The 16,912-nt window shown below is 39.6% G+C and overlaps 1 protein-coding gene across 1 annotated transcript in view; it reads right to left on the reverse strand.

Annotated features, from left to right (window-relative positions):
- Positions 1-8,968: 8,968 nt before the first annotated feature.
- Positions 8,969-16,912, reverse strand: part of LOC124156520 (exocyst complex component 2) — a 59,595-nt gene continuing 51,651 nt past the window's right edge. Inside the window, exon 19 of the mRNA XM_046531109.1 lies at positions 8,969-11,420. Coding sequence (XP_046387065.1) covers positions 11,342-11,420 — 79 coding nt within the window. The 3' untranslated portion in view covers positions 8,969-11,341. The remainder of the gene's footprint in view (positions 11,421-16,912) is intronic.

A 16,912-nucleotide genomic window follows, 5' to 3' on the forward strand; every position in this document is an offset into this window, starting at 1 on the left:
TTTTTTTTCGGCGGAAGGCCTCCGCAACTCCCCCTAACCCTGGCGGGTATGCAATACCCCAAGCACCCCAGTATAAGCTGCGCCTGAATCCCCCCCTAGCCTTCATTCCTAGCTGCGCCCCTGCTCTCGCTCATTAATCGTGTTTACTTCTTCCTCCTTTCTCCTGCAACCACATTCAGTCATTCGGATTTTGGGAACCGCTCTCCTTTCCATATTATATTCCCTCGATGCCTTTAAACGGTATCCTATGCACGCCAAACACGTTGAGTGCCTTTTTCTTCCGTTTACCGCATCAGACATCTTCCCTATCCTCCTGCTAACTCAAACCTTCATCGCCTGTCCTCATCTTCATTTCTCTCGGTCATCGCTTTTACCCCGAGAAATGCGGCAGATACGATTAGGTGAGCATTCTTATACTTACAAGTACCGCTTAGTAGGTCTCCGCGCGTCAGTTGCGTTCCTCCTGCCTAACGAATCTGGCTTTTGGTTTTCTCAAAGAGTGGTGATTCTTCATTACCCCTTTATAGCTAAAATATGACGCAAATTTAAAGCCTAGGACGTAGTGGCGTGTTAAGGTGAGGCCGGAGAAATGGGGGACGCCCGCCTCACTAGTAATTTCTGGAATATTTGGAAAGGTAAGTGGCTCTCCAACGAAGTTCGAAAAAAACAAAGAATGTTAAATAATAATCGGTCAATACCTATTTTAAAAAAACACTTGTCTACGCACATCAGATCTCACGCATCGTCGCTGAGAGATATTGCATACCGCCAAAGCGGCACGAAAAGCTATTAGCCCCAAAACGACCTTAATTTGCTCCTTCAGTGGGACGATGGTTTTGACAGGGATTTGCTGAGTCACATTGAAATGTTGCTCAAAGTGGGTGGACACTTATCGCGTATCACATTTGGGAAATCTGCATAGTGGGTTTTTGGTTGGAAAGAATGTGCTGATGGGATTTAAGCGCCGGAGTCGTCAGGAGAGGGAGGCCAGTGTGTTTCTATGTGGTTTAACTGGGTACATAGGCCATTCTCACGCGTCATTATAATGCGAACAAGTTTTTCGGGGAATCCGCGGCGGAGAGGAAAGGTGAGTAATTTGGACAGTAAGGCATGTAGATGGTAAGGATTATTGGAGCTTCTATGATCGCGGGTGGCGAAAGAATAGGGGGTGAAGCGTGTAGAATGGGGTGGATGGCAGCTATTTTGAAACTTTTTATAACCTTGCATTGTTTTTTGTCATATCGTCCGTGTCAAATCTTGAAACTCCATTTTAACCCACTTTCCAATTAGCTATATATCTGAACTTTTCAAGAGCACTCAAAACTAGATGATAATGCAATATTCTAACAATTTCATTACATTGGAACTGTATCTCGATTTTTATCCAGAATTCGAAGTTAAATAAAGAGATTAGTTTTTAAAAATCGCCAATAAAATCTGATGGTGGCGCTGCGATCATAAAAAGTACGGTGGATGACAGTAAAAAAATCAATAAAAAATTGTTTGAAGTCAAATTTTATTGCAAAATTTTGCGAGAAAAATTTTTTTCACAAAAAAATATTTTTTGTTGCAATATAATTGGCGGATATATTGTAAATTCAGTGAATAATGCTTAGTTGTTGTGGCGTCGGAAAGGGAGATGTCGAAACATGAGAAGGTGATTTCGGAGCTGGAAATGGAAGGCGTGAAAGAGACGAAGGCAGAGGCATCGAGTGAGGAGCAGTGGCGGATCAAAGCCGCCGTCCCCTTCCCCCGGCAGTCCCCTTCCCTCGAAATTTCGGGAAAATTTTGAAAAGATAAAAATTCTTTAGGTAGATCTCCAATGTAAGTTTATACTACACCAGATAAACAAACAATTTTTAAAATTAATTAATGAACATCTATAAGCCACTTCCCTACGCGTATCAAGCCTCAGACGCATTATCGCCTAGAGCAGAGGTGGGCAAATTGCGGCCCGCCACAGTTTGTGATGGCCTGACACAGTATTTTAAAAAATGTGGTAGGGTACACTTGTCTCATTAAATTGATTGTATAATTAAATGTGCTAGCAGCTAGAAATCTAACTAATATAAAGTTAACCAAATAAATAAGTTGAATAGAACTACCACTGTTGTTTAATTTTTATTTTACAATTTATATTTTTTCCGAAATTAAATATAATATATGAGCTGATGAATACAATCATTGTAAACGCTGCGGCCCTCCGATAACCTCCGCTCATACAAAGCGGCCCTCGAGCCTATACAAATGCCCACCACTGCCCTAGAGGTGCTGCCCTTACCGCTACCAAGGCGAGCAATGCCCACGCCCCCCCAAAAATGTCTTTGATGAGGAGATGATGATGTTGTGCGACAAGAGGAGGAAGATGTCATCGATGTAGGTATATATCTGAGACCAAGGAAAATTTTTAGAGGATAGTGTGAAAAGGTTGTTTCTTCGAAGAGGCCAAGCAAGAGATTTGTGTGCTAGGGGCTGAACCTATTTCTCATACATGGAGAAATTCCAGATCACGTGGGAGATGGCTCTGATTGGTTGATTCTGATGAGAGCTTTTGTTTGTTTATTTCGATTGGAAATGTTATTTCCGTTAAATTTAGTACTCGCCAGTGACATAATTAGTATGGCAACACGTAATGGCATAATTAGCATTGACCGAACACACTTTCCCTAACTTTTTTCAGGAGTCTGAGTGTTTTTCTATTGCATGTTATTATTTACATTTCATTACATTTTTTTTGTTTTGGTTACGAATGTAAGCATATATTAGAAATATTTAGGCACCAAAATTGACAAAAGTGTTATTAGAGTAGGTATTATGTCTTTTGTTAACCAATCTTCCTTCTTGTTAATCAACCTTCCGGTACCATGACACCACTGGTACCCATGGGCGTTCCCAGTGAGGGGCAGGAGGGGGAAGCTTGCCCCCCCAGAAGCAAAAATGGCAAATGTCTTTAAGGAAAGTAATATTTTTTCAAGCAAATAATTTTAAAAACTAATAAAGAGCTGTTCCAGCTTCCGTAAAATGTTGATTTCATACACCTTTACCATGCTTAAATCTTACCTATAATTTGAACAACCATGGCTTGCCCACCCCCCCTAGTTTTGATCCTGGGTACGCCCTTGCTGGTGCTCACGAGAAAGGATAAGTGAACAGGGTTTCAATGAAAACTATTCACCACTCTCAGGGGCGGTCTGGGGTGCTCCGAGGCCCCTGGCTGACGTTCATGATGGGGCCCTCCTTACGGGGGGGGGGAGGGTGATTCGGGAACCCTTACCCCGGAAAATTTTTGGAAATTGCATGCCCGAAAATGGATTTTGGCACTATTATGGCTCTTAAATACAAGATAAAAGTTAATAGAAAATAGGAATTTCTGAAGAAAAAATACTATGAAAAGTGAAAATATCACAGCTTATAAAATTTAATAATGTATAATAATTCTATTATCTATTCAGCAGTGACGTCACGGAAAAATTAGCAGTGCAGGAACGCACTTTCCTTCTACTTTTTTAGGCGTGAAATATTACTGTGTTTGTTAATTGCAAGTTATTATTTAAATTTTATTACTTTTTTGTTTTGGCAACGAATGTATACCTACATATATTAGAAATTTTTAGGTACCAAAATTTATAAAAGTGTTATTTGACAATTATGTCTTTTGTCAACAAGCGCCGGAACGGCGTTACGGAACCATGACACCACTGTTATTCAGTGAATTTGTTTCTTGAAACTCCACTGAAAAAAAAAAAAAACTCAAAACTAATATTTTCGAATAGCCCCTTCAATAAAGCATCTTTAACCTTCGGACGCCTTTATTTTATCTATTTCTTTTATGTAATCTTTTTACGCTGATTATGCTGTAAACGAGTACTTAGCGGGGATGGGATGTTGAAAACAGTGTTAGAGGGGAAAATGTTATAGGTAAACGAGGGAGGGGAAGGAAAAGATTAGGGTTTTTAGATAGAATGAAAGGTAGTAGGTCTTATTGTGCACTGAAGAGGGAAGTGCATGATCTAAGGGGAGGCTCCCGGAATTCTTCTTAAACACTCCATGGAAACCTACCTCAATCGGTACAATACTTTAATAATAATATGCTGTAAAATTAATCCGAGAGTTTTTTATGTCGCCTTTCATTTACGTTTCACGAAAGACGCGAGCGTTGAAGGGGCCCCGGGTGATTGCCTATCAGCCGACCGCCACTGATCACTATTTTATTTGTTAGTATTTTCCTTTACCCATAAAAATAAACCCGAGATTTAAGGTTCCAATGTTGATCTCAGCTTCCGGCTATTTCTAAGCCTCCCAAAGCTCTCTTGTATGCGAGTATGCATCCACAGCCTCCAACATAGGCCGGGACATAATCTTCCCCAATTTTATTCAGTCGGCCCGAGAAGAAGCGCGGGAAATCCGCTCGCAATGGTGTTCTCATGGCAGAGTTCAGTAAATTTCAACTTTTAAATCTTGTCGCGCGCTTCAAATTATTCGCCGATCTAATGATATTTCAAATTATATTGCACTAAAGTAACCTTTAGCAGCACTTGAGACGGGATTTTTGGAAGTTACGGCCAGAAAAGAATTAAAAGTGTCGTCGCCTCCTAAAGTAGTCTTATAGCAGAGCTCGTGAGACATTAATTAAGAAGTTATTGATTAGTCAAAGTGCTACTTTGCATGGAATAAGACAATTTTTGGCACTTAGACAGCTTCAAATTGAATTTTTTCATGGACTTCTTCACATATATTATTATATTAGAATGAGAGTCCAATCTATATATATATTCGGACTACCATAGATGCATTAGCCTAGATCAGGACTATGTAATGACCAATGGCGTAGCAAGAAATTTCGTTCGAGGGGGGGTCCAAAATCAGGGGAAAATTTTTTTTTAAAACAGGGTACTAAGTAATGGGTTGTAAACTAATTTTAACGCTTTTCGTAATGGAAAAAAACTTCATTTGTTAAATAAATATATTGTAAATTCATAATTTTTCAATATTTTTTTTTCCCTTTTATGAAGGAAAATAATTGTATTTTTATATTTCAGGGGGGGTCCGGACCCTCTGGATCCCTCCCCCTGGCTATGCCACTGCTAATGACGGTAATAGAGCCAAATACAGCTTAAGAAAACTCAGATATTTTCGTAATTTTATGACTAAAGGAAAATTTGAAATCGTTTCCAGCGCTGTAAACTAATTATCCCCACCCGTAGATGCATGAATGGCCGGAACACTACCTCCACCACTGTTAATTAGGGGACATTCAAACTTCACGTCTGTTAAATTCATGGAATCCTCTAGAATATTATAGCATATATATGGTGACTCTCACCAGGGGCGCAGCTAGGAATTAAGGCTGGAGGGAGGGGGGGGGGTTAGGTGCAACTAATACCGGGGTGTGTGGGGGTATGGAATGCCCACCAGGATACGCGGTAGGTGATAGATTAATAAATTGCGGAATTTTAAGATAAATGGCTCAAAATGGTGAGTTTTACAGCTTTCTGAGGGATATTTTATTAATCCTAACACTATACTATAAGTAATACTCATCCAATTACGTAAAATGGATTAAACTAAAAAATTTCTCTGAGCTCTAGGGGGGGGGGGGTTTCATCCCCCAAATCCTCCCCCCTCGCTGCGCCACTGACTCTCACATCTCTCGGAAGTCTAAAGGTACTACTTTAGTGCAATATAATTTGAAATATCATTAGATCGGCGAATAATTTGAAGCGCGCGACAAGATGTAAAAGTTGAACTTCACTATGAGCGCTGCCATGAGAACACCATTGGCAGCGGATTTCCCGCGCTTTTACTTGGGTCGATTGAAAAAATCTCAAGCAAGAGAACGTGCAATAAAATTCAATGCACTGGCACAGATTACACTGGCAAGACGAAGCGTGGGAAACGCTAAAATTAATTAAAATCTAAACACACGTTTCATTTCACGAGACGATTCAATTTCATGCCAAATATCAATGCAATAGGGAAAGAATTGGTTTGATTTAAGAAAGAATTTCATGCCATCACTACCAGAAGAGAATGAAAAATCTCCGTCGCTTCCTACTGTAGTCTTACGGCAGAGTTCGAGAGACATGATCAATAATACATATTCGCACGGCTTATTTTATGAGCCACTTCTCTATATTCGTTATCCTAGGAAAAATATAAACTAGAAAAATAGTATGAAAAAACGATCCGATCGACGACTCAATGAACGACTAGCTGATGCCGGGTGTTTGAGGAGGAATCTGCAATAATTCAGGAGATGGTAGGAGAGACAATTTTAGGCATTTTTTGTCATATAAATTTAGGGTCGCAACTTCTTAGTTACCGACCAATGGCAACGCAAACATTTTTTTGGATCCACTTTCAAGGGCGTAGGTACATTCGCAGGATCAAAACAAGAGAGAGGGGCAAGCCGAAGTCGCTCAAGTTGTAACTCTGAAAAGGGCAATGAAACCAAAATTTCAAGAAAATTATAACAGCGATTTATTATAGTTTTTAAAATTATTTGCTTGGAGAAAATATTTATATTTTAATTACATTTTTTGTACTCATATCACGTTTCTTAGCTTTCAGGACATTTTTTTCAAAACTCTCCTTTTGCCTATAGGGGGGGAGGCAGCTGCCCCCTACTGCCCCCCGCTGGGTATACCCAACGCAGCGGGGGCAGGGCATATGTGCCCATGTCCACTTTGCAGTTACCATGGAAACGATTTTTCTTGGGTATCCAACCTTTTTTACATTTTATTTAATACTATGGATTTGTAAGGACAAAGAATAATTAAGATAGGACGAAAACGTGCAATTATAATTTGTCTGAAACAATCTCAAAATGGTAGAGATTGTGCAATCGTTTGTTGATACTTGCTCATAGCTCTCGTTAAATTAAGCTCAAAGATTATTTTTTCAGACAATTATAATTCCACATTTTCGTCCAACCTTTATTATTTTATGTTGCAACCCCATGTTTGTAGGACAAAAAATGCTTAAAACTGTCTCCACTCTATCACTTCGTAAGGTATTGCAGATTCCTTCTGAAACCCCAAGAATGTTGATAAAATGGTCGACTCACTCAGATTACTTGAACCATTAAGTTTTTTTGCAATAACAAAATTCTACGTTTTCATTAGCTGCTTCATTAGAACATACTTGGTGTAAAAATATTGCACAAAAATTAATGTGGAGGCAATTGCTTTCTAGAAAACTTATCCTGCCAATATGTGCAGCTTAATTGAGCAAAACCTGATCACATTGGAACATGCTATTAAAAGCAATTATTCATACCACAATGTTAAGCCGAAAACATTAATCGGTTTTCAAGGTAGAGCACAGGGATCATCAACCAACTCCCTACACAGGAATTTCTGTTTTTCACAGTCCAAAGTTTCACAAGAGATTCATACTTTTGACAGTCTTCTTCATTCTTTTTTTCAAGCATGGCATCATATTTTTCTCTGAGGCATTCAATTTTCACTAACTTTCATGTTTCTATTAATTTTAGTCAGTAACAACTGACAGTGGCATAACTAGGAATATGCTTTGGGGGGGATGAGTTGCCCTGGGGCGGGAAATTTTTTGGAAAATGACATGCCTGAATTTACATTTTACATACTTTTGGAACTAAAAATTTAAAGTTGATCAGATGCAGTTCTTATATTTCAAAACTAGGCAATATTTTTAAATAACTTTTTTATTTCTCTGATGCTTTTGGGGGGAGATCTATCCTCTCATCTTACGTCACTGACAACTGAGATTTAAGAATAAAATTTTCTGTTTGACTTACATAAGGAATATAAGGTATGACGTCTACGGGATGAACAAGAATAAATGCTTACATCTGACCACTTATGTACAACAGACTCCCGATTATCCGGGCTAATGATGGGGAGTGACGGCGCGAATAATCGGAAAACACGGATAACACAAACTTTCACTATAATGTCTTGTAATGTTCATAATTTACGTAAAACAAGCAATATAATGTTATTTATGCCGTTGTTCTGCTATTTTAGAAAGCTTCCCGGACTCGTTGAGAGTTTTCTTTGTCAGTTCGTGATCTTTTTAGCGGCGTTAACATGGTTGTAATCGTATTATTAACGCTCCACGTAAGGCCTGGTTTCGAAAACCGCACATCCGTGGCTGTGTGATCACGGATGCGGAAAAGTGGTACAAAAAAACGTCGGAAACTACACTGTCAGGCACCATGCTACGTAATCGCGTCTCGCACAAGTTGCCCGGATTGCAACTGCTGAGGGACGTGTATCCGTGATCACGGAGCGCGGACACGCGCTGCGAGGCTTGGAAAACAGGTACACGGTGCTCCCGTGAATGCCGCTAGCGCGCGATCGCCTCCGTTTTACGAAGGGGATTCTAACGGAAATAATAAGCCCCGTGTATCCTAGCAATAATGCAGTAATTCCGATGAATTTGCGTCCGATTTTTTATAGATCGCAGAAAATATTGAGCAAGAGTGAAAATCAAGCGCGGATAATCCGCGACACGGATATACCACAGCCTGATAATCGGGAGTCTGCTGTACTATTGAGATGTAGCATTTTTTAATGTATTGAAGATTTCCCACTGAACGCCAATTATGATTCTGGTAGGCACCATAGGCAAAATGGCATGCATGCCTGATATTGAGATTTTAATATTAATCCCGTGATGAATGATACCTCTTTCTCAAACAGTATGGTCACTCTGAACAAAATTAATTAGAGACAAATGATATATGTATGACTTTCGGACCAAACTTTATGCTCTTTGAGTCTAAAATTAATCACAAATTATTAACTAATTTGGAAAAAATCATTTCTACACTGTTGACCTAAGTTGGCAAGTTTTGCAACAGTTAAACCCAAGGAAGTGGAAAGACGTGGCACCATCGTCATCAATTGGATAAGCTAGACACTTGAGGTGAAAATATGATCAATTTTTTTTACACAATACTAGCAATGAAACTAAAGAGCAAGAATACTGAATTACATTTTTCCTTTATAACTAGATGCAAAGTAATTTAAACATGATGATAAAATACATTTCATGATGTTCTAACAAATTAAATGAACATTAACATACTTGGGCTATTTTAGCCTAACGAAATCTTACATTTATGATTACACCTCACCCATGAACTTGGATGCATCAACTTATAAAGCACTTGATTACTCACTAATTTAGTTCACAATAAATAGCTGACAATTTAGGACAACAACAGTATTACTTAAACTTCTAGAATACATAAAAAAAGCAGCTTAAGGCCATAAATTGTATATCACAGATTTGCCAACCTATAAGTCCTGGATGCTCCCACAAGCCAATTCAACTCAAGTTAGCAACAGCGTGGAAGTGGTTGACTGGGTAGCAGAGAGCAGTTGAAGGGATTATAGGAGAGACGTGGGCAAAGGCCTCAATATCCAAGCCTATGCAGTCAGTTCATTCCAGCAACAAGAGAGGAATGTGTTCGCATATGTAGCTCACGACTCACATAATAAATGGTATGGGATCAAAACAGGGAAGACAAATGGTTAAGAATATCCTCTGAGCGAGACTTCTCCAAGAAAAGGTCATAACACGACATTAGGGTGGCCCTCAAGAGAAGAGAAAAGACACTGCACTACCACCAGACAAGCAACATGAATGAAACTTCAATTGCCAGGCAGGAATTAACAACTAGCACCCACCAAACAGGCAGGAATTAACAACTAGCACCCATCAGCGATTGAAAGTGGAGCAGATAAACCAGCTATAAAATGGATAGTGGGTAACATCATTAACAATCAATCATAGTGAAAAGCAATAGAAAACATTCAACCTTGACGACATTTGACTAACTTTCCACAGTGGTAAAATTTAGTAGGACCCAGGCACTGCCACAAGCATGGTTTTGATTTTACCAAGTCAGCTTGCCGGTCAATTAATGGATCATAAGCCTGTGGTGTAATAGTTTACCATTGAACATGCTTATCATTTATTACTGACAGATCCATGAAACTCATTGGTTTACTCATTAGTTCACTCAAACTCATGAAACTCATTAGACTCACTAGTTTGATTAGCCCACAGTTTTGCAATGAAATAACCTGTGTACCACATTTGGCCTATGTTACTTGGTCGTTAGAGGGAAGAAGCACTTCCACATTTATTCCCAAAACGGGATGCTGTGAAAACTATAAATATTATCGATCCAGCATTCATGTCAAAAAATACCAAAGGTTAGCTGAACACTACCTATGAGAAGATGATTATTTCTCCAAAAAATCCGATGTTGTGACAAATTCAATGACTGCAACAATACCACCACACAAAACAGACAATAAGGGAATTAGGCTTGGCCACTGTCACAGAATGCTGCAATAAACTGTGAGATACAGGGGCAGTTCACTCGATAGCAAGAAGCAAAGACCACCATTAGGAATGTGAGTGTCCAAAGGGCATACATCAAGGATCACCCACGGAGATCATCTGAAATCTTCAAAAACATTACACGGCTCTTGATATGGCAAAATTATTCATTGCCCAGAGAATATTCAATGACCACAGACTTTTTCACTCCCAACTCGGAGAAGAAACATGACAGATGTCATGCCATTACCTTCACCATAAGTAAAGAAAATAGTCAATACAAATCACACAGTAAGAGATAATATCACAGTCATATATTGCCATACATTCGCCTTACTCAGAGAACATATTTTTTTGCACTGGAATGTAACATAAACCAATTTTGCCATCGAAAATCAAAGTCAACCATAACTTCAACTAATCAATACTTCCTAAAATTATCAAACTCTAAGTCAATGGTCCATGATATCCACATTAATTATAGTTAAGGTGCAGTTCAGTGGAATATAAGATAATATGAAAGGGTTCAAGCTATATTAGTGGTGAGTGAATTAAAAAATAAAACGTCCATGAATTTGAATTTGTTTCCGAACCTAAGAAGTAGATGTTTCAAAATATAAGTAACAAAAATTATCAACATGCCACAAACAGAACAAAAGTAAACTCTTGCATACAAATGATAATAAGGCCAAATTTATAGAAGTATCTCCCATCCATACGGCTTTGGGTTAAAACAGTCAACTCTTGAAGAAGCTCCTGGTAGGAAAAATGTGCTCACTTTGAACACAACTTTCAAGGGAATAGTGAGTTCCCCTAAGAAGGGCAGCCACTCTCACAGAGATGTCTCGTAGAGCACCATTGGGGGTTCAGGGTCAGCGTCTGCTACCACCGGAGACACTCTAGAGTCAGAGGCCAACTTCCTAGCCCTTCTGGGGCCCCTTGGCGAAAGGCCATTGGCGGTGGCAGAAGCACAGGCCCTCCCCCTCTCCGACTGTTGCTAGCATCAGGTGCCCCCACCCACAAAGCAGATCAGCTGCACACGCATCCGAGCCCTGAAGTTGGCCAGCACCACATCCACCCTCCTGCAATGATAAACAGCACCCACTAAACAACAGACAGAGGAAACAGCATGGCAGAATTGGGAGGGGCAGGAGGATCAAAGTCCTGTGTCACCATTCAACCTACGCTCAGCTTCACAGTGGTGTCCTTACACTTCCCTTGATCCTTGCCAGAACCTTCGAGAGGACGGGGGAATTTTCGAGAACCTCCGTCCAGAATTTTCGACGAGGGATATACATACATCGAGCCCTTGATGTATACATGCATATGAACATTCTTGAAAATTTCCTGTCCTCTCGAAGGTTCCGGTGAGGATCGAGGGAAGAGCGAGGACACCACAGCAAAGCCAAGCGCCGGTTGAATGGTGCCACAATCCTCCTAGGATTCCACGAAGTTACATCGCTGAAGCCAGGTACACAAGTCCAAGACTTCAGCACCCATCACCAAAAGAGGGGGAGAAAATGGATGAAAAAGAGGAAAGAGGCGCCAGCAGATTATGAGTTCAACAGCGTCCCTCGAGGTAAGGATAAGATGAATACAGTAAAACTTCGATTTTACGCACTTCGATTTTACATCAAGTCTCGTTTTTACGCAGCGGCACTCAAGTCCGGCCGGAAAGCATAGGGAGTTGCAATGGTGAAACTTCGATTTTACATCTTTTCTTGATTTTACGCAGTTTTTCGATTTTGCGCAGCATAACCCCAGCCCCTAAGAGGCCGCTAATCTTGATTTTACGCAGTTGTCTTTCGACTTGTTTTAAAATTCCGACTGGAGCAATATGAAGTTAGGTTATTTATTCGTCTCAATGAGTTGCAAAAATGAATACAGGAACGGTTGAAATGGCGTAGCGCTGTTGAGCGTGAAACTAAAAACATCGCGAATCTAATAATTGCTTCCCCGTGCGCCCTCTCAGTAATATTTCAGGCTCCTTTACGAACTCGAATATCGCTCTTAGTTCAAATTTGCCGTAGAAGGATATCGAAACCTAAAACATACGGCAATCGACGTGTACCTATGCGTAACTACTTTTGATTAAGACAGATGATCGCCGTAGTTATTAATATTATCACCTTTCGTTTATTATTCGGCTTATTGATCGACGCTGTTTATAACATATTTATTGTAATTACAGTAGATGGTCGTTAATCCGAAATTATGAGCTACTGAATATCTATCCCTAACAGAAGGTTTTGTAGAATTTTGCCAACGCTATGTTTTCCGTCGCCCCAGCGAAATATAACGGCGAAATGAGTCGTTAAAAATCCTCCCGTGCCAAAATTTTGGCTTCCAAGGTGATCCAAAAAAGATAGTCGTACTTCTAGTATGGACATAGATAGTCAATGGTGATTCAACACGATGGTAAAAGCAGCATGCGTTGTCTCATTCCGCGGGCTAACCCCACATCTGCGGGACGAATGGAGGCGAGGGAAAGTTGCTTGCGCGGCGCACTTTTCAGAACTGACTCAACTTGTATCTCATTGCCAGTGGGTTTTAATGAAACATGATCGGAACTTTATAGCTATTAGCTTAACTCCGCTAGGTGGAAAGCGTTTATTTTTAACTGAGTTAATGCCCTCGGAGAATAACTCGCGTCGTTAATCGTCATGTAATCATTTAAGTCAAATTCAAGACGTGAGTGATATGGCAGTCCCTTTAAACTCAGGAATGGCTTAGCACCATTAAATCGAAATACAAAAAGTGTCCGGTGTTGTTATCAGATATGGGGAAGCAAAATCTTACGTGAAGATGAGTCACACGGCTTGTAAGTCGACGGTCCCGGCGCTGAATTCGCGGAAGAATGCCGACAGAGAAGCTATACCCGGTAGATTCAATCTACTAATGCTAAAATTTCTTCGGAAAATGCTTTTTTAATGCGTAAAATTTATAAAGAGGGAAAATTTTTCCGGACTATTAATAATTTTTTTATTCGTCACTGGCGGCATGACGGAAGTTGCGCGGTTATATATATGGCTCACTTAAAAAATGTGATCCAAACACCAGAAAAATTTAAATTTCCGAATATCCCGGGTCCTGAGTGCTCCGTATTATCTATGATATGCTATTTGGAAGGAGGTAACCGACAGCTGGGGTCTTTAGCGCCATAAAGTAAGGGCTGGGGGATAGGAACCCTGTATGTTGGCATTAGCCAGGTTGTAATGATAGGCTCCAAAGGGACCAGGTCTTAATGTCCCATCTGCTGGACAGAGTGGTGCACTGTAAGTGCCCTCCACATTACCCTCAAATAGGGATAGGGCCATTTCTGATAAGTTTCTGCTACTGCCAGGACTTGAACCCAGGCTCACAGGGTGTAAAGCCTTAGTGATGTACAGTAGATTCCGGTTAATTGGGACAAATCGGGACTTGTGATTTTTGCCCCAATTAGGCGGCTGCCCCAATTAGGCGAACTCTCTTGTATATGGGCATAAACAAACGTTGAAATGATAGAAAGTAGACTAAAGAATGTTTATAATGCAACATAAGTTTATTAAAATATTAATTTGATTAATAAATCAGCGAGTTTAGTTAATTTATTATCATTTTAAAGAATTATAATATTTTTGTTAAAAATATTTTTCACAGGCTCAGGCGACGCTGAATGAGTGTCTTTTACTAAGCCCTAAAAAAGAAAAGTCTTATCCTCTTGCGGATAGTATAACAACAAGAGCTTTCAAAATAGGACAAGAATTGGAACATTTGTGAAAAATAAGAGTAAATCAAAGGAGGAAAATTTAAAAAAATAGTATTCTGAAAACAAAAAAAATTAATTTCGTCACGAGTATAGAGTCTATGTCGCCGACTCATGGCCCAATAAAGCGGCAAGCTGTCCCAATTAAGCGGAGTATACTCTGGGATATTCCTCTATTGGGTTCTGTTCTTCAAGATCTGCCCCAATTAAGCGGCTGCCCCAAGTAACCGGTGGACCCATTAAACGGAATCTACTGTATTAGCAAAATTTTGCTCCCTGTTAATGGGGTTAATTTGGATGACTATCATCAGATACCTCATTTCTTCAACCTCCAATCTTTGTTTGTCTGCCGGTGGTTAAACAGATTTCCTGAAAACTGCTTTTAATGAGAATATTTTCGAAAATCAGCCTCTTTGCTAGCATTTAGTATCACCATTCCGAAATTTCTCCTGGGTAACAGAAGTAATCTTAGTGCCAGAAATGCTAGCAATTCAACCATGGGAAAAATTGTTCAGGAATGCAACGTTGTTTCTCTTAAGGTAACATGTCCTCTGTGGTGTTGCTTGTGAGTAAATAAGATTATTAGGCTTCATTTTCTTGCCTCCAAATGAGTAATTGAATCCGGGAAACATATATCTGACGCGATTGAAAAGGATTTCATGCTCTTTTACCGTAAAGGCACACATATGAGACTTTTTCTGGTTGCGGTTCTGGCTTAAATCAGAACTATACTAAAGCGTATGACTAAGCCTTCTAAAAATAATGAGCAAGTGTTATCCTGAAAACTATACTCCTCCTCAACACCAACTCTTGATTTTACACACTTTGATTTTACACAGTGCCCATATTTCGGTCCCTCCAACTGCGTAAAATCAAAGTTTTACTGTATAAGATGTGTCATCACCCAGGCAACGCAAGCTACCACAAACGAAAGTAGATTAATCGTTCCTATAGAAAGGAAAGAGGAACCAATAAAGTGATGGCCCAGAAATTTTTCTCTCCATCAAAATCTAATGGGCATTGAGATAAAGACCGACACGGTGTTTCAATGATGGGATAGCAGAAGATACAAAGCACACAAATATTTACAGAATAGCTTCTCTAAAATGCTTGAAGTTACTGTGGGAAAAAAATGGGTTTGATGGGTGGCTCCTTAATAGAGGGGTTTTATGATGAGTTAAATAAACATTTTGGGGAAGGTAGTCTGGTAAAAGCCACGGTAATGGTCAAATATATAACAAAGGACCCAGAAATAGAAGACAAATATATCTTCCCAGACCCACTCAAGTGACATTTCAAGCGTAGAAAATTATTCTTCCCACAGCCACCACACACAATGTTTCAAAATGCTCCTGTTCACACCTCCCTAACCCTTCCAACCGTTGCTTTTCATTCACTTTCCACTTTCCAGATGAATCCCAAAATGAGACATAAGTTTAAGACTTCATCCTTTCTTGGGAGGTCACTCTAAATGAGCATGATGGCAAAAAATCATCCCATTGACAGAAAAAATGGCCCTCAACATTTGAATAGAGGCAGGGATATTTGGAGAGGTTTTTATTTCACAGAAGAAAAAAAGACTACACACAGAGACAAAAAAACGGGCACTGTAATGACACACCTGCACCTCTGAGCAGAATAGGGAAGTGCACTAATTTTTTTTTATTGCTGAATTTGAAAGTTTAGCCTAAAAAAGAAACATTAGTATGGTCACTTTTATTTTCTGCATCTGGGGTATGCACTTTAAAACGTTTTGAAAGTCGGAAAATTTCATGTTGTGCTGAAACACAGTGCCTCCATCTTGATTGAGATGTGACGTCACAAGGCAGTAGTCACCAGTGGAGTATCGCTGTATTCCGTCGCCTTCTTTAGCGCGGCGAGAGTTTCCGGGAATCGGTGGAGTTTGCTTCCTAAAAATGTCGTCTAGTACCGAAAACATGAATACAAAATACAGTTATAAATGATTTTTTGTTCCAAATTTCATCTCGACGTCGAAACAAAAGCCTGGAGAAGATATTCATTCCCGTGCCTTAAGCACAAGCTAAAAGGAATAAACGGTTCAAGGCTGCTCCTGACTCTTACCTATCGATGATATTCTGTTTTGAAGATCATTTGAAGGTATTGTAAGATCAAATTGATATTTATATTATAATAATTTACTTAATAGGTACCTCAGTCACATCAGAAAGTGTGTTGAGTCAAAATATAGCATCTTCCGCGTAGACCTACGTAATTTATAAACTGAAAGTAGTTTAGTTAAAGAATTATGGCGCGACTGTTTTTTACACGACCGGGCAAATTGCGTACTTTGCCCATGATATGTGCGTATATGATAACAAACGATTTTTGTTAAAGTTAATCTTTATTTGTTGAAATTAGTACATTTATAGGTGATACAGATATAAAGGTACACGGCAGGTCGCGCGGCGTAATTTGTACTCCACTGGTGACGGGTTCATCTTACTGATCTAAAAAATTAGCTACAATACCTCGAACTTTGAAAACTCGCAATATAGGCAGTCAAGGTACATTGTAACAATACACGAGATCATTATAGCCCAGAATGTACGTACAATGTCGAAATCCTTGGTTTTCAAAGATTGACGTATTTTATACGCCAACGCCCGGTCCAGGGTTATCAACTTTTATTTCATCCTATTTGTTAGTTGAAATTATATTTCAGAATGGTTCTTTTAGCACTGCTACTGAGGTAAACTGGTAGGTATTGAGTACAAGGTACTGAGGTAAGTACTGAGTAAGTAAACTCCCTTTGGAGTAATGTGAATTACAAGTGTTCGAGATATATGGCATTTTATATTCGCTTTGTGT

Source organism: Ischnura elegans, chromosome 1 (assembly GCF_921293095.1).
Source record: "Ischnura elegans chromosome 1, ioIscEleg1.1, whole genome shotgun sequence".
In the NCBI taxonomy this organism is placed as follows: Eukaryota; Metazoa; Arthropoda; class Insecta; order Odonata; family Coenagrionidae; genus Ischnura; species Ischnura elegans.